The following is a 24,693-nucleotide window of genomic DNA, read 5'->3' on the forward strand; positions in this document are numbered from 1 at the left end:
TTTATTTTCAGAAGAGGAAACAGTATTTACAGAGTACTCATGTCTAAAGATGGGTCTTCATATATTTTAGGCACTAATCAAATATTTTTGAAAGAATGATTGACTTGCCATGGTTAAACAGCTGACCTTGGTAGAGCAAAAGTTCAGTTCTGGCTCCCTAATTCCCTAGTAGTTTAAGGCCTATGTCTTTCTCTGTGCATACATGCTCCACTGCGACCCAGGTAATACAGAACTGACTAAATTAGTTTTCTTCTAAATAATATGATACTTGATTCTGGTCTTGTGAGACTAGCCTACTATCAAGAAACAAATCTAAGAATTTGCAAAAAGGTAAAATGCAACTATAAAAAAGGATTTATTTCTAAATCTAAAATAGTAAAAATTTTGAAATTCTGAGTTTTTTAGCCTAGCTTTTGTAGTCTTCCATTCTAGGCCTTCCCCCCCCCCTTTTTTTTTTTTTTTTTTTTAATTAAATAAAGAAGTTAGTTTTGTTTGAGTCGTAGTTCCAAGTTTGATCCTGATACTTTTGGGCCTCTGGCAAGGAATTATGGGGGTGGAGTAGGTAGGGATGGAAAGAGAGGATGGGAGAGAAAGAGAAGCCAGGATCTCAGCGTCCTCTTCAAATTCAGGCCTCCTAGATGATCATATCTTGCTTTCTGAAAATAGGCCTCACGCCCCGAAACTTTCATTACCCACAAATGCCACTTTCTGGACACCACACCTACAGTACACATGTCTTTCTGATTACATCTAAGGCTCCAGCTTTAATTCTATGTCGTAGGATTTGATTAAGGAAAAGTCCAGATTTGAGATACTTTTCTTGGAGCCTGCTCTGTGTGTGGAGAGTGACTTGCTTGGAAGGGTCACACTCTGGTGGTTCGCTGGGCTTTTGCCCCAGGCTGCAATATTCTTGGGAGGCTGTGCCTGTTCTCAGTGTAAGGAAGGGCTTCAGGAATTGAAATGTCTCTTTTCCTTGCTTCTGGCCCTGGACTCATGGGAGTAGTCTCCTGGATTTAACCTATCACACATTTTGCTCCTTATTATACTCAGCCTTGTAATGTTGCCAGCACATGGCCCTTTTTATAGCCTATGTGTACTCACGGCTTTGGCATGATTGAACCCACTCTTTCAGTTAGTTGAAACAGTTATTTTAGTTGTTCTTTTCTTTTCTTTTCTTTTTTTCCTTTTCTTTTTTCCCTTTTCTTTTTTCCCTTTTCTTTTTTCCTTCCTCCCTTCTTTCCCACCCCCTCTCTTTATTTTTTAGAAGATATAACACTTTTAGAAAAAATAAACAAAAAAAACAAGAGAGGAAAAGCATTTGGTTTCAACACATGCCTTAGATAAGACTACTTTTTGCTACCCACCACTATCCCCTTCTGCTGTAGGGTAGAGTCCAGCTCAAAGGAGCACCATAGCCAGAGTCTCATTGGCTGCTGCTGATGTCACTGTGGCTCCATCTGGACTCATGGTAAGACTCAGAACCCAGGCCATGTGACTTTTCAGTTCAGCCACCTTGGCCATGGTTGCATATTTCCAAATAACCAGCTGGTTCTGGGCAAACCATGACCTGAGACTAGCTTCTTAAAGTGAGGAGACCAGAGGATAGAACGCACCTGGTAATGGGCACCCACAGCACTTAGGCCCCACAGTAAGATGTTCCAGATGTGAATGTGTCACTCCCTGCTACATCCCCCTCTAGCCAGAATATTGGACTGCCAGGGGCACCATCTTAGTCTTGTCTGACTGCTTCTGCTCCATCCGTCGCTTCCTGGAGACTTCCATAGTGACCTCTCTCCTCTTCCCTCCCTAGAACCCCCTAGTTTGTTGTTTTAGCTAGACTTACTGATTTTCCTCTTCACCATTAATGTTTAAACTGACTCCTTAGCTGTGTTTCAGGTGATCAGAATGTTCTAGGGTTCCAACTTGATCTTTCTGTTTTTGTCTTCCCATAGGCCTGCATGCTGCTGACTCTAATGTTCTTAAAGATCTTTTAATTGGCTGTTTTGTTAGATAGTTGTCATTTAGCTTTTTTTTTGTTTTGTTCAACCCAGATTAGCTTCAAACTTGCCTTGCAACTGAGGGTGACTAATCTTCCTAAATTCCTAATCTTCCTGCCTCTACCATTTAATTCCCGAGTTCACTGTTTACTTGGCCTTTGATGCTTACATTCAGTAATAATGAAATTTCTTTTTGTGTTTCTATTATGTAATCAAACTTACAATATCTAAAACCTCACGTTTTCCTACCCAAGGTATCTACGTTAAGTAAGATTCCATCCCTTTGTTTGTTCAGACAAGGAATCTTGGAATTGTATTTATTTTCTTGCCCTCCATCAGTTATTTGTCCATCTCTGCCTCTAACTTGTATTCTATATTAAATATTCTTACCATTTATTACTCCTTTTCTTCACTTCTTTTGTGAGTTGTTCTGTTCTCCTATCTCCCCCTTCTACAATCCTTTCTCAGAACTAGAGTACAAAGAGAAATCTTCCAGAGATGGAAATAGAAGTCAGCTGTTAGCACTTTCCTCTCTAAACTCCTCAGTGCTTTTCTGCAGTTGCAAGAGCTGGTATGATTAGACCTTTGTTGATTTCTTTTGTGTTGTGTTAACTTCAGTTTATAGGTCATTTTTTTCTTGGAGATGCCTTTCTCAGCTGTTCTTTTTGTGAGATTTTCCAGATCCTCTGTTATCTTTTATAGTCTATTTACTTGCTTCATAACACATTGCACTCTCCAAAATTACTTATTTACTTGATCTTTCTCATTGGCTAGAGATGCAAGTTTCATGAAAACAAAGACCATGTATGTTTTCTTATTCCTCGCCTTTTCTCTAGCAGCTAGAATGTTTTGACTGTAGATTGGTATACAATGAACTGTTCCCTGACCTTTACCCCAAATGTATCTTCTGAGTGTCTAATTCTAAGATCCTGTTTGTTCTTTGAATTTCAAGTTGTGCGTCTTCTCTGGGTTGTGGAATACTTTTTTCCTCATGGAATTTTTTTTTTAAATCCCATGACCTAGGGCAGAGTTAATCATCTTTCTTTCAGTTTTTCTTGAGTTTTTATTTCAGTTCTATTGGTATTAACATATTTGTATCCAAATTAGACTACATTTTTCTGTGAACTATGTTTTTATTTAGACTGAGTTTTTTTTAGAAAGGCATTGTTCTAATGTTGCCCTAAAAATAAATATGTAAATAAGTAATCATTCATACATACATACATACATACATACATGAATACATACTTTCACCAGAGAGATAATGTTCTAGAAGGTAACCTTATTGTGTGAAGGACAGAGATAATTCACGATTATTACTTACTAAGCGAATATTTGTCGTGTTCCAGGTATTTTGCTTAGGTACTAAAGATAAAACAACCATTGTCCTTCCCACAAGAAAATTGTAATTTAGTTGGATTTTTTTTTTAATTTTTTTTATTCGATATAATTTATTTACATTTCAATGATTTCCCCTTTTCTAGCCCCCCCACTCCCCGAAAGTCCCGTAAGCCCCCTTCTCTTCCCCTGCTTCACTGAGTCTTTCCAGAACCAGGGGCTACTTAGTTGGATTTTTTTAATTCATTAATAATACTTTATGATCTCTATTAATGCTGTTTTCATTTATTACTAACTTTTAAACACTTTGTGAGACAATAGGTTGGACAGATTCAATGCCTAATTTTAACCTTTTTTTATGTGTGTTCCAGATTTGTAAAAGAAGAACCAAGTAGATCAGAACTATGTAGCACACTCAAAATATTTCCTGAGGCTAAAGCAATGACAAAAATATATGTAAGAAAGGCAATGTAGATAATTTTAACATTATAGTAATAGGTTTTTATTAAACTTTTGATGAAGATCATACTTTTCAATATTGACATAAAATAGAATCATTACTTAGATTTCTTAATTTATATGGCTGATTACATATATTTTTCTTGTGTTACATTTTTGTAACAATTGGGAACTCTACTACAGGATTTTAAAAGTGTGCTCTGAATTCCTCAATTTCTGAAATATCTATATTGCTGAATCCGAAGTGAAATAATCTTTTGAAAGAATTTGGTGTAGCAGTTGCAATTCTGTACATTTCAGTATCTTCTGCATTTTTACTGAAAACACATTTCTGTTTTTATACAACATTTGTAAGTATAAACAATAGTTTAATGGATTTTTTCTAGGCAACTGTTTTATTAGAATTGTATTAGTCTTTCAATATTACATTTGAGTAAATATTTTCATAGATATTAAATGCCATTTGACTATGAAAGACAATTGATTTTCTTGGAGAACTAAGTAAATAGACAATAGTGTTGGTAGAAAATGTGTATGCCTTTGAAGAATTTACAATTGAAGTTTTAAAACACCTTGGTAGAGAAGGAGTTAACAGGTTAGCTCCCTTTGGTTGTTCTCAGCATGCTCTCTTGCCTTTAGGAACTGAAAAGATGATAACATTGGGTCCGGACATGCCTGTGTGGAGGTTAGGGTACTCCTGGGGTTTTTGCAGCTAGCTGTGAAGCAAGCTAGAACTTGTTCATCTCTGAGTTCCTTGTTTTTCTTTCAACCCTTTCAGTGCCCTGCAGGAATCATTAAATCAAAACTTCATGCTGATCATCACCCACCGAGAGGTCCAGCGGGAGTACAACCTGAACTTCTCAGGAAGCAGTACCATTCAAGAGGTGAGTTATGTCTCACAGCTAAGGGATAAAGGTAGCTCATTATAGCTAATGTTGACCCTGTTAAAGAGGGCTTATCTATTCTGGTAGAAACTCTCTTTATGTTTCATTATTAGGTTTTTAATTTTAATTAACTGGAGAATCAATGATTACAGTAGATACAGTAAATGACTTGACCTAGAAATAAATGTTGTTAAGTAGGAGCTTTTGGTAATTCTTAAAACATTCTGCTTAAAACCCTACTTATGAACAATTCATTATTATACAAAATATTTCATGGCTTCATAGTATTATTCAAAATATTAATTTGGAAATTTTTGCCAACATTCATTGTGGAGTATGTTTCTGTTTCATTTGAAAGGTCACTTTCCAATATGTCATGTATGTATACTTATATGCTTCTGCTTTTTTTTTTTTTTTTTTTTTTGCTTCTGTTTTAAATAGGAATTTCAAGAGGCTTTTCTTAGGCAGATCAGTCTTAGCTTTGGGCAGTATTCATAAGATGTTTGAGACTGTCACTTAACTCAGACTATCTGGAAAGAGTCTGTTAATACTGTCTATATTTTCTTCAGTGTGACCAAAGAGGGCCACTCTTTCTAAAAAAGTACTTCTCCTATGAGAGAAAAGATGCTGTCTTAGAATGCCTTTGGCCCCACCCATCTAAAGGCCAGTAATTCTCTCCTTAGGGGATGAGGAATATTAGAAGCTTTGATAGGACTTTTATGCTTAGAAACATTAAAATAGTGACTATTTCATAATAACTTTTATAATTGTAAAAATTGTAATTTATCTACTTGTAAAAAAAGTAGAGCTTTTTTCTAAGTTTGTTTTTTCCATTGGTAATTTGAATAGCTGATATATAATTAAGCATTAACATTCAGCTCTTTCTCTGACTTTTAAATTTATCAATTTATTTACTTATTTATTTGAATTTTCTAGAATTTTATGCTTTTACATTGCCATTTCATTTTTTAATCTTTAGGGCATTCTTTCCTCTAAATTTAAAATTTTAATTTCTTGAAAAGTCATTTTTACCTAAAATTTAAATATGACCCTGTCAGATTTATCGTAGGATCTTTGACAATAAGATCTGAATTGTGTATATGATCATTTAATTAAATAAGGAAATTTAGCGTCACAATAACTCTAGTTAAGCAATAAAGCAAGACAATAAGATAAATTTCATTCTATTGATTGATTTTATTTGAAGAGGAATAAAATGCATGATGGATAAATATAGGAATCTGTCTTCTGGGTGAGATTTTTATAGCTAAACTTTTGTGTGCAGTTTCTCTCATCCCCAAACCTTCTCTTTTGCTTTGCTAGTTTAACTGACTTGAGTGTATTTCGACTTTCTCCCACAAGAGGGCAGAAAGGACTATTGAGCTGAGAGCCTAAAAATGCCACTCAGTATTTTCAAATTAGCTTCTCTTATATTAACAAAAAGGAGCATAATGGCCAAGTTATTGTTTGATTTACAGATAATTGGCATATTGCAGCGAGGAGACTTAATTTCACCCTTTTAAATTAAACAGGGAGATTTAAAAAGACATAAAATATTCATTAATGTTCGGTGATTATAAAGTAGTGGCATATATTTATTTTGCCTTTATTACTGTTTCGATGGGAAAATACTGCAAATATTTCCGAAATCGAGTTGGCCATACTGACAAGTTGAAATGTTTAAGCAATGTTAATGCAATCTGCTCACACCTGATATCCTATGCAGAATGATTCAAAATGACTACATCAATTATTAAAAGAAATATTTAAAATTCTGTAAATGTGCCATTGCGTGTCACAGTTGGCGGAAACTGTTCTCTGGTATATTATTTAGATTATCAAATATATTTTAAATGTCAAGGACTTCAAAACATTGAAATCCTTTCTTTACCGTGTTCTAAATATCTTTTGAAAAATGCTTGAGAAGCGTTTTTTTAAATGACAGATATTCTTATGTATTTCTTAGTAATAGCTTTTCTTTCCTTTCTTTTTTAAATTTAAAACACTAATTTAAAATATATTTCTAAATTCTTGTTATTAAGAAAAAAATAGTGTCTAGTGAAAATTGCTCTACTGTGAGTAGACAGTTGCACAACGGCTGCTTTATTTATTTTGTGTAACTTTGAGGAAGGCTGTGGAGCTGAGCATACTTCCCTGGCTTTTCTTTGGACCAGTGGGATCCAGTGCTGAGGCTGGTTTCAGGAAGGCAAGGTGCTTGTGGACAGCCTGGCAGCTCAGGGTCTTTTACTTGCTAAGCTACTGTAAGTCAGTTTAATTGCACTAAGAGAAATGTACAGTTTTGAAGCAATTTGTTGTAGTTCTGTGTTAATACTTGTATTTTTGTTTTTAATGTGGAAGCTTATTGATATTCTAGATTCTAGATTGTAAATTTATCCGTCACCAGTTTTAGCGATCTTTTAAGCCCCCAAATAAATAGTAGTCGGTAACACACACACACACACACACACACACACACACACACAGTTTAAAGGAGTAGATTAAAAACATCTGATCATTTACCAATAGAGTAAATTATTTTCATTTTCTAGCATTCTTAATGCTTTAAAAGTCTTGAATTTTTAAAAGAAAGCTTTTACAGTATTTTTTACTCAGAAGACTATTAAATGAGAAAGACTGAAATGGTCACTGCTTATAACTATTAATTGAACAAAATAAATCTTTGAAGATACTGATTTAGAGACTACTGCTAAGATGCAGTTAGAATTTCAAATGAATTTTTAAGTAGTATGTGGTCCAGCAAATTGGAGGTGAGAGCTGGTGCTCCTACAAGTGTTGGCTCCTCCTGGATCTGAGCTGTTGCCTTACAACTTGTGACTGTTTTCCTTTTGGTGCCAGGTGAAGGGGTTTCGGTTTTGATTTTGTTCTTGTTTTAAGCTCATATCAGATTTTCAGTTAGCATATTCTATGTGAGGACAAATTAGTAACCTCTGGAGATGGTTAGAATGGAGATAGTTGCAAGTAGTTATAAGAAGTAAAATCCATATTTCATGATAACACTATACCTCAGAAAATTACTGAGAAATATTGTAATAACATTATGACAGCCCCAACTTTCAAATTTGCACTCTAAATTAATACTAATCACACTTTAAAATACTTAAATTCCTTCAAAATTTAAACAAGCCTATCTTATTTTAATCAGCTTTCTACTCTTGAGAATTCACAGGTTTAAACAATTAACTGTAAAGATTCTAATAATTTAAAAGTCTGTGGTTTTAAATGCACTTGGGGTGGGCTAACACAAGGGAAGAAAGGCTGATTTGCCTCTGCAAATCCTTAGCCCAGGTGTGGAAAAGGATATAAAGTCCCTGAAATCAAGCCAACTTTTCTTGGAAACTGATTCTTTGTTGTCTGCCTTATTATTGCAAAAGCTTCTGTTAGGCAAATTTCTACATTTTTATAGGTGTCATATGAACTTAAGAAACATACACCTGATCTGAAAAACAAAGATAAGAAATCTTAAGTATTTTTAGTGCAGAATCATGGTGTATTACTTATCTATTACAGTGAGAAGTGCAATGAATAGCTATTGGAATTATTTAAATCCCCTTCTAAGTTTCACTTTACCCTAGAATTCTCACTATTCTTATTAATGTTGATTTAGTTCTTAATGGGAATGAATGGGGAAAATTGACAGCCCATGAAGCCATATCTTACAGGGAGTAAGTAGCACATTTCACTACTAGCTCCCGTTAAACAAACTAATGATTAAGTGGGAAGCCAATTGTGGTAGAGTTGGTATCTAGAATAATCTAAGTAAATCATACCAATTCTTAAAAATAGTTGTGAAATCAGGATGTTAATTTTGATTCTGAAATTTAAACCGTGTGCTTTTTTGCGTGTGTTTGGTCTGTTACTGGTGCTTTCTCATCTTAACTAATGTGTGCTGTGGACTGTAAGCTAAGGCTGGTGGCCAGTAACTGTTTTGAAATTTGTAGTTCTTCACAAATTATATTAGCAAGCACTTTTTTTATTAGTAAATAGATTATAACTTCTTAACTGTTGTGTCCTTTCTTTAAATGTTTTGAAGTATTTGGTGCCTTTTTTCCCGGGGAGGGGGTGTTTGTTTTCCACTATGGGGTGGGGAGCTACTGGCAAAGAATTGAAGAAAGAGTGAGGTAGTTGAGAATGTTCATATGCAAGAGGGTAAATTAAGTTGTGTGCTTACTTAATTAAAAGTTTAAGTGGTTTGTTCTTACTGCAAGATAAATGGCATATATTAACTCAATTGGAATGAGCAGTTTTAATTAGCATATATCATTTTTTAAAACTTAAAATAATAAAATGACATCTTAGTAAGAATGTATGATGATTTTAACAGCCAGGCATGAACTCAAGCCATTTTTTACCTTTCCAAAAATGGAGAATATGAAGTACATATATATTACTGGTTTCAGGTTGCATTTTAATAAAGGTTTGTTGTATCATACTGCTTCAAATGAACAAATAATAATTATCTTATTGAGATCTTCTGTGTTTTTGTTGTATCCCTTAGGAAAGAAACTTAATTGGTATTTATGATATGACTATTTGGAAATGATAATATTTTTCCTCATCTAGAAATATTTTAGAATAATTTGAACATTATTCAAAAACATAAATATTTTTCATCTGTATCACAAATAAAAATGTAATTTTCTTAAAAATTAAGGGCAATGCTTTAGTTCTTTGTTACTTAAGATACTTGTAGCCTAACATCTGGGCTTATCATATTTATAATCTGTGGTTTGTGTGTTGATAGTTTTAAAATGCCTGAGTTGAGAGAAATTACATTCAGTTATCAGAAACCAATAAACATAAGACATTTTTTATATGCAAGAAAAGGCAGAGAGTAAATAATTGCACTGGTGACCAATACTGTAATAATCCTGTTTTACAATATGCACTTGACAGGTTGTAATAGTGCTAATTGAAGAGACTAATTCACACTTGCTTCATTCTATTCAAAGGCAAAATCAGCAGCTTGTTTTGCTTTTGACCAGATGGTCCTCATGAACACCTACTGTGCACTTTAAGTGCTTTACTAGAATTACAAAGGCTGGGGGCTGCGTTCGACTCCAAATGATTTGAGAAGGGGGGGGACCTCTGTGCTCAATGGATTTAGTGCAAGTAAATTAATTCTAGTGGACCCATTACACACAGAGTCCCCTTTTCAAAGCTCTGAGCCTCCTCGCCTGCTCTGTAGCAATGAGAAAGAGAAAGAGAAAGGCAGATTACTGCAAACAGAAATAAAAAAAAGGGTATGAAAGGGAGAAAAGAGGCCTTGAAGCCTTTCATATCATTTGAGTTTTTCAAGTGCGTTATTTTTGGGGAGGGTGGATGTATGAAAAGCCAATTGGAGTTTTTTTTGTTTTAAAGTGCGCTATTTAAGCACCATGAATATAAGCGCAAGAGCAACAGTTGACTGAGTTTACTGTGGTGAAGCTTTGTGTCCGAGGATGAATCAAATTCATTATATTCAACTCTTTGTGTTTTAACATGAATGTAGGGTTAGTTTCACAAGACTGTGTCTGTTTAGGATAATTATAATTTAATATTTTCCTTTCATAAAGTTATCACTGTAGATGTCTAAAATTTTAATCAAAGCAGATTTTGTACATTGACTTTGAAGCACCCTGACAGTTTAAAATTCAAAGGAAAGCTTTTTTAGTTCTCAAAAGAAAAGAGAGGCTCATTCTAATGGCATTGAAGCAGAGATTATTATAACTAATTAGAAGTCACACATCTGTTAGCTTTTGGTTTGTGATTTATTTATGTATTTTTGAGTAAAACATATACTTTTAAAATACATTGCCATTATAGTGAATTGAAATGATAAAACGTGCTTAAAAAGGAACTATTTACTTAATTATTTTTTATAAATTTCTCGAGTTGCTTAAAATATATAATGAAATAAGGGAATATTGAATATGAATCAATATCACAATTACTCACCTTAAGCTGAACTATATTTTCAAACAAAATATACACAGTTTTGTTAGTATCATTCTGGTTACTAAGTAGTCATGAAATATTAACTAATATAGTTTTCTTTTATATTTACAGTTATTCCTTAAATTTTAAGCTGTTCTTTTACAATACTGTAATTTAAAATACAGTGCAAATGTTTTCTTTTGCCAGAGTATGTAACTAATATATAAATGATCACATTTAAAAAAAGTGTCACATGTCCTTTGTTTTTCTTTTGATGAGATCATGTCATAAACAAATAACTTAAGCAAGTCACTCATTTTTTAATGGTATATTTTAATGGTATAGATTATGTTTGTTAACCCCATATTACTGATATTCTTATTTTAATTCTTTCTAATAATAGCTATTAATTAAGATAAGAAAATTGTATTAGCAGTATAATTATAAATGTTTCATATTCTTTTTAAGTTTGTAATTTGAGATGTAATATACTGGTAAGTATGCCTTTTATGTTTGCTTAGAAAATAAAATATAAAAATGTAAAACTAGCTATAGTAATTTTTATTTTTCAGAACCACAAAAATTATTATTTTCAGAATTTTATCTGAAGAGTATTTTGGAACTTGAAATAAACTATTATTGTGATCATTTCTTTGGGATTTTATATTGAAATTATATTTGGAGAATGGAACAAGATAAAAGGGAATTCCTTCATACATTCCACCAACAAATGTCCAGTGAAATTTGTAAATAGTAAGGTGTTAATGAATTGTTATCCTTAGGGAGAAAATATTTAAAGAAAAAAATAGATTAGGAAAAAAGGGAACAAAATTAAAATAAATGAAATGTAACTGCATTTTGTTTTTGTTTTTGTTTTTTAATTGTAGAGAGTGAAGAACTGGTGGTAGAACCAGAACCTCAATTAGTAGAAATTGTTTGATCTTCACTATATAGCCATTTGCTTAGCTGGAGTCTGTTCTTTGACTGTTTGTGAGTCAGCGTTTAGATAAATAAATAAACCAATAATTTATTTCAGTATTAAACTATTACTTGTAGGTCCCCAAATGTCACATACACAATTACTAGGGTTGGGAACGGCTGCAAATTTCATCATGGCACCATATTATCTTTTAACATTTAAGTATTCTCCCGGCATGCAGTAAGTAATATCCCATTTATTGGTCTTCCTTTTGTAAAAACAAAGAACCAAATAAATAATAAGAATTAAAGGATTGGTAAATGAATATAAAATGTTCATAAACACAGTGGACTAAGACTAGGTGTATTAAGGTAATTTTACTTATAGAAAGTCATTTTTATATTTATCATTATAAGCCAAATATTATTGAATACAACCTCCAATAGCTTCAGGCTATTATATTTTTCTTTTATCTAATATGACTTCATGCTGTTTAGTCAAAGAATTATCTTTTTGAAACGTTATCTTTCTAATGAATATACTTTGACAAAAATTCTGTTACTTAGTTTGGAGCTTTATTACCCTTAACCAACTTCTTATTTATTTATTTATTTAAAAAAAAAAAAGACTTTAAAAGCTGACAGCAAACAGTGTATAAATGACAAATGTATTCCTTGCTTTGTGGTCATTGCGTGACCAGACAGTAGAGCACTGGATTGTTCTGAGGTTTTACAGCTGCAAGGCAAAAGCATCTGTTCATTGCAAAGCCTTCATTGTTTAATTTTGACACTGACTTCTCCATGCATCTTGTACCAAGCACTGGATTAGATGCCACTAGGATGAAATTTGTTTTAAGTTGCTCCTAAAGTGCAGCTGTCCCTGTATGTGGCCTTGTAGCTTAACCAAAATAGGCAGATGTAGGATCAATCAGAATCTTTGTACAAGGTCCCTTGACCACGCTAGAGAACTTCAGAGTACAAATGGGAATGATATTATTTATTGTGAATAACTCTAAAACCACTTTCCATGCTCATTTAGTGAATGTATAAGTGCCCTGTCTGTATTTAAGGGCAATACAACCTTTATTAAATGTTTAACTTTTAAAAGTAGATTGTAATGGTTAAGTATATATTAGCTATTTTTCCACAATTATTTGCAGAAGAAAGGGTTAAGTCTATTGGACTCTAAAATAGTAATTGATTGAAAATAAAACTCATTCTAAAATCACTCAGCTAAATTTTTGAAAAGAGGATATTTTTATAGAATGATAATTTTTCTTTAATGTTTCAAGTGAATGAAAAATGAAAGAGCACTCCACTTCCCAAGTTTCCTGGGATTGTGTGAATTTCTACCCAGCTGGTCCAGATTGATTGATACAGGGCCAAATATTTGTCTGCCTACATTTCAAAGTCTATAATTTGCTAATGAATTGTGGTAATAATCTTTCATCATACATGAAAGATTTAGCCAAACAATTTGCTAAGTATGTATTTTGATCATAAGATTTTTGGACATACACCAAGCTTTACATCTATTTTACAGCTAATGCACGGGGATAGAGGGAGGGCAATTGGAAAAATAATATTGAACATTGGACATTGATGGGAAGGGATGAAGGAAAGAAGAAAAGAGGTACTTGGTAAAGAATAATGCTGAAAGTCCTGTGGATGACAGAGGATAGCAAATTATCTTTGGACCAGCAATACAAAATTGAATTTTAAAAAATTCCAGCATACTTTTAGTCTGCAGTGTCCTAAAATGTTGTACCCAGTGTAGTTTAAAACAAGTATATTCTCACTGTTTCAACTATAGTTATTCCTTGCATTGATTATGAGTAATTTCATAGAAACTTTTGTGTTAAAAATGTCAAATGTTCATAAATCTTGAATTATTGATGATATAACATGTAAAACAAAGAAATTGTAAGGGTAAATTAAAAAAAATGTTGTATGACCAACTCTAGAAGATTCTGAAACGGCTACAGACATGCAGGGAATATTTATCCCTCTAGAACAAACACCAAGCTTTCTGGATAATGTAACATTAAGTAGCTTCTGCTTGTGAAAATGCAGGTCATACCTAAGCATTTTGGTATTTAACAATAAAATGTACTACAGAAGAAGTCTAGGATTGCCTTAAGAGATAAGAAGGTACAAGTTTCTGAAAATAAGTCTCTTATACACATAAAACTTCCCTTCATTGTTAGCAATCAATGGGGTCATGACTTTTTCCTATTTAGCTGATAGTCTAGAGTGTTTTTAAACTGTCTATACTATGAGGAGAAAAAAAAATAATAAATTTTTTCCATGCCAGCAATTTATTTTTCAAAAGTTAAGTAGCTAGTTTTGAAAGTATTTTAAATGAGTAAATAAGTAAAATATTTTGTCCAGTAGAGTGAAAGTGTCTATCTTTAAAGAGAGTGAGGTAAACTTTTATTCTCATAAATTTAAAAACCAAGTACCATGTTAATTTTTATATACCTGCTAGACCTCTTGAATATGCAATTATCCTACCTCACAGCATTAATTTGTATTTATTTATATAATTATCTTCCTACTTTTAGTTTTGCAGCTTAGAAAGTCCATGGTGGCACCATTAGATAATCTTGAAATGTTTAGAAAAGTTAGAGATACGTACTTATAACCCCAGTTTATATTTTAGATAAATAGAAACCTGTTTGATACACAATTTGACAGTTAAATCTTTTATCAACTTAATGTAATAATTCTAATAGGTATATTGGTACCAGATAGTTACTATAGGAAGTGTTAATAAAAGTTTGGATTTGGGATTTTAACTTGTTTTCTTCCCCATATTATAGAACAGTTTCATAATCACCATGGAGGAAAAGTAACATGAAAATCACACTTAATATAATTATAATGCTTCTGAGTTTTTATGGGAACTTTTTGCTTTTGTTTCCAAAACAAGTGGTTAAGAGTTATAGATTATACTAAATTCAAACTTTGTTACTGGTATTGACAATAGTCATTTTCATATTATTTTTATCAAAACCACTGACCCATATTTCTATGATGAAACTGAAATGGAACAAAGTGTGAAGTATATTTGCAAAATGAATATGGTTTATAATTAACATGCATACATATCATGACTCAAAGCAAATGCTGGTTTCTTCTTAGTTTGTCTTTGATGATACACATCCTTTATTGCCCAAATGTATTTCGGATTTTTAGGAACTGGTTTTGGAGTTATGATCCTTGATTTTACTTTTTTCTTTTTAGTGACTTCACTTACGACTTTGTTCTCTAAGGGTACAAATTGATATGTTGAAACTCCCAAAAGTAATTTAAATCCATTATTGTGAGCCAGGTAGTTATTCAATCTGGGTAGTTAATTTTGTATTATTCAGATTAGATGTCTCTTTTCTGACTGTTCTCATTGTGAATATATGTCAGGTATATCTTATTCATTTGTGGTTACTTCATATTTACTTATTTTCCTTGTTCCACTATCTGCATCTTAAATAGAAAAAGTGTATTTATTTCTTAATGTCAGGGCCTCCTGATAAAATGGTCATTGAATAGGTGAGCTTAAAGAATAGCTAAATTAGAAAAGAAAAAATGAGATTATGCCTATCTGAGGCATTTGCAAAAGTAATTATGCAAGTATTTTTTAGTACTTTAAGCTTTCTAGATCTTAATTTGAAATAAGCATGCTTTCAAAACATTTAAAATGTATATTTGGAAGGTATTTGTTTCATTGTGATGTTTTCATATCTATGTAGTATTATACATTGTGCTCATAGGCTATCTCTTTGGGCATATTTTTTTTTAATCCTTCCACTAGTCTCTTTGTTCCTCTCAAATAGTTACCCTTCTGTTTTCAGGGCACTTGTGTTCTATTAGCCTGTCCTGTCTCCTCCCTCCCTCCCTATAGACCTCTTCTGTTCTAACCTTTCCTAGTCCCCTTTCTATATTTATATCCTCCTCCCTCTCTTTTATATGTATGTATGTATGTATGTATGTATATGTATATGTATATTTAAACATATTTAAATCTGGATTTCTCGTATGTAATATTTGTTTTTCTGAGTCTGGTTTTTATTGATTAACATAATTATCCCTAGTTCCTTCTATTTTTCTTCAGATGCCATTATTTCATTCTTCTTTAAAGCTGAATAAAAATCTATTATTTTTATGTACCTCTTTTTTCAGTCATGCTGTCTATATGCTGATGGACATCAAGGCTATTATAATAGTGTTCGAATAGCGCAGCAGTCAATATGGATGTTGGAGAGCTCTGTGGTGTGCTGAGTTAGACTACTTCATTATGTGTTTAGGAATGAATGTGCTTTGATCAATATGGATATTCTTGTTTTGCTTCTTTGAGGAGCCTCCCATACTGACTTCTGTTGTGACTTCCTAAGTTTACATTGCCATAAACACTATGATCTGTGAAACTGAACTAGTGTTCCTCTCAACACTAACAAGTTATGTAATGCTTATCTATCCTTGAGTGGCATAACTTTTATTTTTCAATTTTAGAGTTTTCTTATGTAAAATGGTAGCAACTTTTGCTTCCAAAAATAGGTTTTTAAAACTTTAACATGTGACTAGCTTTTCTCTTTATTGAACTTTGTGTATAATTGTCTCAGCATTTCCAAAGCTCACCAGTACTTTGTTTTCTGTTTTTCCACAAATAATTACTATTTATGGAGAGGTGATTTAATGATAGAATACCAGATGCTCTTGCAGAGGAATCGGGTTTGATTTTTAACACTCAACATGGCAGCTTACAACCACCACTTCAATTCCAGAAAAGGGATCTGCTGCTCTTTTTTGGCCTCCTCAGGCACCAGGCACCAGGCACATATGTGATATCTATCCATACATGCAGATAAACACACACACACACACACACACACACACACACACACACACACAAATTATTTATAATTAACCATTCCACTGGACATAAAGTGGTTTGTATTTCTTTATTGGCTTATGATTGAAAGACTATTGTTTGATTTGTTTGTTGGACATTATTTTATCTATTGGGGGGACATATTCATTCAAGTTCTTTATCTGTTCAGGGGAGGGAGTTATTTCTAGAGGGATGAAAATGGAGTTAGTGATGTGAGTTTGTATTTTCAGAATATCCACTTAAAAGTAAAAGGTAAATGTGGAATTTATAAGCATTGGAAAGCTTTATGGGACCAAAGTCCATAAGCTTTTGCTCTAAATATATGAAAGAGGTTACATTTTTATTTGATATTTATTTTATGGCTTTTGTTGAACTGGAAGGGTAGCATTCCAAGAGGATGGTGCCAATTCTTGTGTGTAACATGTATCATAAGAGACTGTTTATATCAACAGTTTAATGTGACTTAACTTTGTATTGTGCTTCCTTTAATATTTTCTTATGTTGTAGTAAATATGTATTTGATGATAGAATCATTCTTTGTATGACGAATAAAGATATTGATTAGTATGTTTTAAAACAGGAAAACATGGCCACAGTGTTTCATATCTGTAGTCCTAGTACTTGGGTGGGAGTGTGGTAGGAACACCATTTGAGCCCAGGCATTCAAGGTCAAGTTGAGCCATGCAAAAAGGCCTTATCTTAAAAAAAACAAACAAACAATGCTACTTTATTCCTTTACCATCTGAACCCTATTGCAGTGACTGAACATCCAGACCTAGTGTATAACTCTCGTAAGTCTTTGGAAATCAAGGTTACTAAGCATGTGTTTCTATAACACAGTGTGATGGTTTGTATGTGCTTGGCTGTTAGGGAGTGGCACAATTTGGAGGTTTGACCTTGTTGGAATAGGTGTGTCACTGTGGATTGGGTTTTTTTTTTTTTTTTTTTTTTTTAAGTATAGAATATAGAGTTTATTTAGGGCAGAGAAGTTAAGAGGGTAGTAAAGGTAGAGAGAGAGGGGGCGGGGAGTGGAGGGGAGGAGAGGGCAGCAGAGGAGGGGAGGGGAGGGCAGGGGAAGGAAGGAGAGAGAAGTAGAGGCTGGCCATGAAGATGTGGAGAGAGGGGAAGGAAAGAGCCCAAGAGAGCAAGAGAGAAACAAGAGCGCTGGAGTGGGTTTTAATACCCTAGTCCTAGCTGCCTGAAAGGTCCTCCCACCTTGATGATACTGGACTGAACCTCTGAACCTGTAAGCCAGCCCCAATTAAATGTTGTTCTTACAAGAGTTGCTTGGTCATAGTGTCTTTTCACAGCAGTAAAACCCTAACTAAGACACACAGGAAAGATGGCATTTTGTCCGTTTTCACCTTGTTAAGCTGTTTCTGTCGTAGTTTTGGTGATATTAAGCTTTGGTATCTATTGCTTAATTGACTAACCCACCCTTTAGTGTCCATGTTGGGATTTAGTGTGTACCTCCTAATAGTAGTGGGAAGATTTCCTTTTACATTAAAAGAGTTAACTGATTAGTTCTTCCTAGTTAAAAATAGTATAACTATAAATATGCCAAGTGTAATGTCTTGTAAGTGTAAGTGGATAGTTGAAATATTATTTTAAAATTTTTGAATTAAGAAACTTGTATTGCTGTTTTAGCAAGAGTCCTATCAGTTATATCAACAACAGCATTTATGTAAAATACTTCTTATTTTAAAATTAATTTGTGAATATGATATCTATATGTGCATATATTCACATGTTTGGATACACAGATGACAAGATGTAAGAGAATGAAGTAAATTCTTGTTCCTTTCCTTCTACCCTATTTGAGTCAGACTCCTGTTTTTTTCACTACTGCATTTGCCAAGCTTCTGAGAATTCTTTTGTCTCTGTCTCTTCTCTTGCCATGGGATCTCTGAGAGTATAGTCATGATCTGCAGTAGGCTCTGGGAGTCCAAACTCAAGTCCTCACACCTACCTTTAGCCACTGAGCCATCTTCCCTGCCCCTAAAATACACCTTAATTCAACTTTTAAGTCATTGCAATTTTTAATTTTTCTCTAAAATATCCTCTATAACTATATTTGTGTGTTTTAATAAACTGTTTTCTGACAATTCTGTGTTATATTTATTGTCATCTCAATTTCAAATAATTTATAATTTAAAATTTTTTGAAAGATAAACATGTTTAAATCTTAACACTGGAGTGTTAAGTACTACAAATAGTAGTACTCCTTTGAGATTGTGTTTTGTGGTCTATACACAATATTTACAGTTGATCAGACTATCAGAAATCCCTGTCCAAAACCTATTAGTTTAGTATATATTAAATATGTAATTAATCTACTTTCATAAGCAGGGAGTTAAATAAGCATCAATGAACATCATAATTTTTAAGTTTATTGTCTGTTCTCATTTTCATCACTAGATTAAATACTTTCTTTGAAAGAATAAGAGCCAGGCGGTGGTGGCGGCGCACGCCAGTAATCCCAACACTCTGGGAGGCAGAGGCAGGTGGATTTCTGAGTTTGAGGCCAGCCTGGTCCACAGAGTGAGTTCCAGGACAGCCAGGGCTACACAGAGAAACCCTGTCTCAAAAAAAAAAAAAAAAAAAAAAAAAAAAAAAAAAAGGAAGGAAGGAAGAAAGAAAAAAAAAAGAGTTAAGGCCATCCTTGTCTGCACGGCATGTTTGAGGACAGCCTGAGCTACTTGAGACCTTTTCTCAAAAACATAGGAGAAGGGGAGGAAAGCACATGAAACTAAGGATGAGATTTCCTTCTCAGGCATTTGATTAAAAAATTGTATTCTAAACATGGTGGTTTGCTCTATATAATGTATGGTCAGCTTGCACCTGAAGAAGCAGCTTCCTGTTGCCATATATAATCAATTTCTATTGAACATGTGTCAGTGGATTTCACCTAAATACTGTTTTTAAATGTTCTATCTAAGGAAAAAAGACCACCAGAGACACTTTTTTATTCCTTAGAAATGAGTTTAAACCTTCAGGATTCCACTCTTCTAGATCGAGAACTTGTTTAGATAAGATATATCCAAACTTGTGTGGACAAGTTACCACATCTAACTTTTGGCATCAGAGTTCTTTGAGTCCACTTTTTTAGTAAAGTGATAGAACAGTATGAGTTCTATATAAAAGCATCGTATTAAATATACTTTCTCTAAATAATGCATGTGAAGGAGCTGGTGATGGCTGAGGGGCCATTACTCAGTGATTAAGAGCACTGACTGTCTTCCAGAGGCCCCCAGGTTGGATTCCCAGCACCCAGCTCGCAGCTGTCTGTAACTCCAGTTCCAGGGAACTTGGCCCTCTCACACAGACATACATGCAGTCAAATCACCAATGCACATAAAATAAAAATAATTTTTTTGAAAAGCAATCCATGATAGCAAACAAAGTTAAAGAGTATTTTGTGAAAGAGCTATCAATGACACCTTCACATTAGTTTTACAGAACATTAGACACTCCTGCTACCTGTCTGTTACACTCTCAGAGCTTAGTTTTTAGTCTCAACTCAGAAAAGTTTATTTTATTATTTTAAATTCCCTTATTCGGAATCATAATTAGTTCCATGTTCTAAAAGCTTGTTATTTTTAAGCACAAATTGTGACCCAGTGCTTAAAAGCTTTAATTTAAAAACTTGTTTTGCTGTATTTGGAAGCAAACATTTAATCTCTGTGCCTTACCACAAAGGAATTGTTTGTACAGTTTGGAAAGACACCTGCCCATTCTCATATCCAGACAGTCTGACTTTAGAATCCATACTCCTCCTACATTGACAAAGATTGAGACCTTGAACAAACTGAACACTTAACTCTGAATTTGTTTATTACTAAATGGAGGAGTGTAGGGACCAGAAGATACATTTCTTCTTAAAAAAATTATTATAATTACATAATTTTTCCTCTTTCATAATTTGTTCTCTCCAACTCCACACAATTCTGGAAGGGGGACATAAGGATTATAAGAGCCTGGCTTTATATCCAAGGTGATGTTAAAAACCTGCACATTACCTAATTTAAGCCCTTCTTCCTTCTTCACACCCAGTTCTCACAATCGTCTTTTAGCTGAACACCAGCAGTAGCCCACTACTGAATCTTCCATAATTTGATTCTTATATTTCTAACCCAATCTAGTCTTCACATAGCAACCCAAATAATATTCTTAAAATATGTTAAGCTGGAAATGTAGCTGAGTAATAAAATACTTGCCTAGCACGTGCAAGCTCTCAAATTTAATCCTTATAACTGTAAGAAAATGAGTCAGTCTGCCCCCCTCTAAACCCTCTCTACTATATCGCAACCAAACAAAACCTAAGAGTTAAAAACTCTTTAATAGTATCTACAGAGATCTCACATGTATTAATGATTTTACATGATCTGGTCTCTTTCTGGCATTTTTATTGTTGTTAGTTTTGGTTTGTTGTTGTTTTTTTCTTTCTCACTTAACCGCCATGCTATGTTACATTGACTCCTTTATCTAAATTACACATCTGTGTATATCTTATCATCTTCATTCTGGACATTCTTTTTATCTGAGCCATCTTTTGTATGGTTGTGGTCATGCTGTCTGCAGATCTCATCTTATGTGCTCTCTTTGAAGAATCTCCTTTATCTCTTCCAGTCTAACTAGGTTTCCATTCCTTAGTAGCTTTTGCCATTAAACTTAGTTTATTTCCACCATAGAGAGCTTACAAGTTATAATTATATTTGTGTGTATACCAACCAGACTGTCTCATTCCTTGGCACAACCTTAGCACCTACTAGAATAACTCCAACAAAATTGTACTGACTCTTAACAACCTCTTGCGTAAACATACTCTGTTCCTGTCTTACATTCATCTTATGCTTTGTACTCTTATCTGTAATCTACTAACTGGTGTTGAAAACCTATTCAGCTTTCTGTGCTTCAGTTTTTTATTTCTGAGATAATGACTGATATCAGTATATCTGTTATAAATATTTACATTAGTGCAATTAAAACTTTTAACAATACTTGTAACATAAAACACTTTTTAAAATATTTTAAAATTTTATTAATAAAACATTTTATTAGAAAATGTTTTAATGTGGATTTAAGTAGAGAGGAAAATGAAGAAGAGAGGGAAGAAGGAAGGATGGAGAATGGCATGGGCAGGTTTAGAAAGGACAGTTAATGTGCATTCCTCAAAAGACACTCTTCAGCACCACTTGGTTACTAGTTCTGGCTTCCTCCATTTACAAACTGGTGATTGTTCTCTTAACATCTGTGTCTTGAATTAGCTTCTTTTTCAGCTGCTCCTATCCTTCATGTCTGCATCTAAAAGTTCTTAAAGCCATTCTCAAAGACTGTCCCCTCCAGAGAAAGCAATTTTCTTTTTCCATTTTCACCTTTGGCTTTATAAAAGAAAAATGCAGCATTCAGGATCTTTCTGTTGTATGCTAAGCACCTGCTCAGCAGCTTATAGCAAATAGATGATTTGCATGTTGAATTTTTATTTGAGGAGATAAACATTAGAAATGAATTAATTAATACCTATTTAGACTTTTCATCATGACAAAGGTATTAGAAAATAACTTAAAAGAAGGAATGATTTATGTTGGTTCACAGTTTCAGAAGATTTAGTCTGTTGTTACTTGGACCCTTTATAAGATTATGGGAAACAACATCATGATGGGCATACACTGTAGACGAAACCTGCTTGCCTCATGGTGCATGGGAGAAGAGAGTATGAATGGGGCCAGACAAGATACCCTTTAGAGAAACCCGTTGATGACTTTCTTCCAATCACACATTACCTTCCACAATACCAGAACCTCCCAGAAGTTTATTTAAAAATTGACTTTATTACTGGATTAATCCATTGGCGAAGGTAGAACTCTTATGATTCATTTCTTCTGGACCCTACCTTTGAGTACTGTTTCTATTTGACATCAAGCCTTCAATGCATGAGTCTTTAGAGGGGCACTTTAAATATAAACAAAGCTGTAACAAACATCTAATGGTAGATAATGTAGACAAGTGTTTTTCAGGAAGCAGTCTTTTTCTGGGTCTCTAAAAATAAAAATATTGTAAGTAGAAAGAAGGGAGAGAATGAAGCAGCAAGGACAATTTTTCTTTCATTTTGAAGTCACTTCAGGGTCTGTCATTAGAGATGTTATAGGGTAGCTGACACAGGGCAGATTTGATTGTTGTTGTTATTGTGGGTCTTTTGTTTGTTTTTATCAAGACAGTTTTTGACTGTGTAAACTTGGAACTGTCTTGGAACTCACTCTGTAGACCTGACTGGCCTTGAACTCAGAGAGATCCACCTGCCTCTATCTCCCAAGTGCTGGGACTAAAGGCAGTACCTGAGTTGCCTTTCTTGTTTGTTTGTTTGTTTTAAGTTTTAATATGTTTGAGTAATAACCTAGTGCAACATAAGTCTAGCAGTAAGTAGTATAAGTTGTTTTCATCTCTGCTTTCTTACTTTAAGCTATGTTTTTTTTTTCTTTTGTTTGCTTGGTTTTTTCTTTTTGTTTCGTTTTTTGTCAGTATATCTGCATTGAGATGCAGGAGTAGCCAGTTTGTGATATCAGTTGTGCTGTCTAAAATTTGCATTTTCTATTACAGGAAAAATATTGAAGCTGAGTTAACTGAATCAGCTTTGGTCATGAATTTATCTTTAAACAAATAACCGATGGCTAAGGAGGATAATGATGTTATTAATTTTGAAAGATGGGGTGAGTCAGATCATTCTAAGTGTACTAGGATGCCTTTAGATGTTTTAGGTTGGGAAATCACACTATCCTGGTGTGTTTTTTAAAATGCTCTTGTATATAGGATGGATTGCAGGAAGCAGAAGTGAGTGACAGAGGTCACTGAAACAGTGTTCTATTCCAGCTGGGAGCTGATAGTAGCCTTGGTATGGAGGAAAAGAAGTGCACAGAAGGCCAGTGGGGGTGGCATGATGATTCATAGTTTTGATTTAAGTAACCGAGTGAGTGTTAGTATTCTATTTCTGAAATGAAAAAAGGCTATTTATGGAGATAGTTCTGTTTGGTTATATTATCTTTACATTGTCTACTAAATACATGACTCAAAAAGTAGGAATATCAGTTGCACAGATCTGTAGATATTCTTTTATCCATTGTAAAAGTGGAGAAGATTGCCATATTTAATAGAGTAGCTGGGGTATGTGTTGGTATAGAAAACGTGAGATTGGATGGTTAATTGAATCAGTAAAATAATAAATGAGATTGATAATTTGAATCTAATACCTACATCTCGTAAGCGATCAGAACTTCATGATTGTGTTGCCACATGTAGATCTGACTAAATACCACATATTATTTATTATATTGTTATGTAATGGATCTGGCATAGACAAATGTTAACTAATTTTGCTTTATAAATTGTCCAGTTCTAACCCTCCTCCATGTGCTTTGCTTATAAAAATTACAAGTTTTATGAAATGTATAGGCTATAGAAAAAAAGGATTCTCTACAGTACCCAAGTCAGTGGATTTGCTTCTAATATATGTTTAACATTGTCACTGATGAACCAGCTCCTTAGAATGTGTTTGGCATAGTCGAGCACTCTTGTGGTGGCTTCCTTAGAGAAGTATTTGATTACTCAGTCCTTTTTGTTGTTGTTGTTGCTTTTTTTGAGACAGGATTTCTCTGTGTAGCCCTGGCTGTCCTGGAACTCACTCTATAGACCAGGCTGGCCTCGAACTCAGAAATCTGCCTGCCTCTGCTTCCCAAGTGCTGGGATTAAAGGCATGTGCCACCACCATTCGGCCATACTCAGTCCTTATGTACTTGTCTATGAGGCTAATACTGTTTGGACTTAGGGGTGCCTAATGAAATTCCTGGTAGAGTTTTTAGGTTTTGTTTTGTGGAGTAGTTTGGATGTTAAGAGGAAGGGGTACTAGAAAGAGGCTATATGGTCAAAACTGACTGGTACAGTGAAGGGCTTGAAGTCAAATGCACAGCAGTCTTAAATAGTTTTAAACTATTAAATAGTCTTTAAAGACTATTAAAATAAAGTCTAAAAGACTTTAAATAGTCTCAAACTATTAAATAGTTTTAAATTATAAAAATGTAGATTGATGGTTTCTTTTTTTAGTTAACATATTTGGCTGGACTTGTTTTATAATGTATGCTGTTCTAAAATATAAACAAAAATAAGGTAATTGCTTTTGTCTAATTGTAAGGAGAAAGTGGAATATTGTTTTAATTTTCTTAATTACAAGTGAAATGGGGAGGCTTATCTTAATAATTACAATTTCAACTTTGGATAAATTTTA

The 24,693-nt window shown here is 33.7% G+C and overlaps 1 protein-coding gene across 1 annotated transcript in view; it reads left to right on the forward strand.

Moving 5' to 3' along the window:
- The window catches only part of Faf1 (Fas associated factor 1), a 301,749-nt gene that overhangs the window by 92,638 nt on the left and 184,418 nt on the right, over positions 1-24,693 (forward strand). The window contains exon 7 of the mRNA XM_052176992.1: positions 4,573-4,678. Within this exon, the coding sequence (XP_052032952.1) occupies positions 4,573-4,678 (106 nt within the window). The remainder of the gene's footprint in view (positions 1-4,572; positions 4,679-24,693) is intronic.

Source organism: Apodemus sylvaticus, chromosome 3, assembly GCF_947179515.1.
Source record: "Apodemus sylvaticus chromosome 3, mApoSyl1.1, whole genome shotgun sequence".
NCBI classification, from domain to species: Eukaryota; Metazoa; Chordata; class Mammalia; order Rodentia; family Muridae; genus Apodemus; species Apodemus sylvaticus.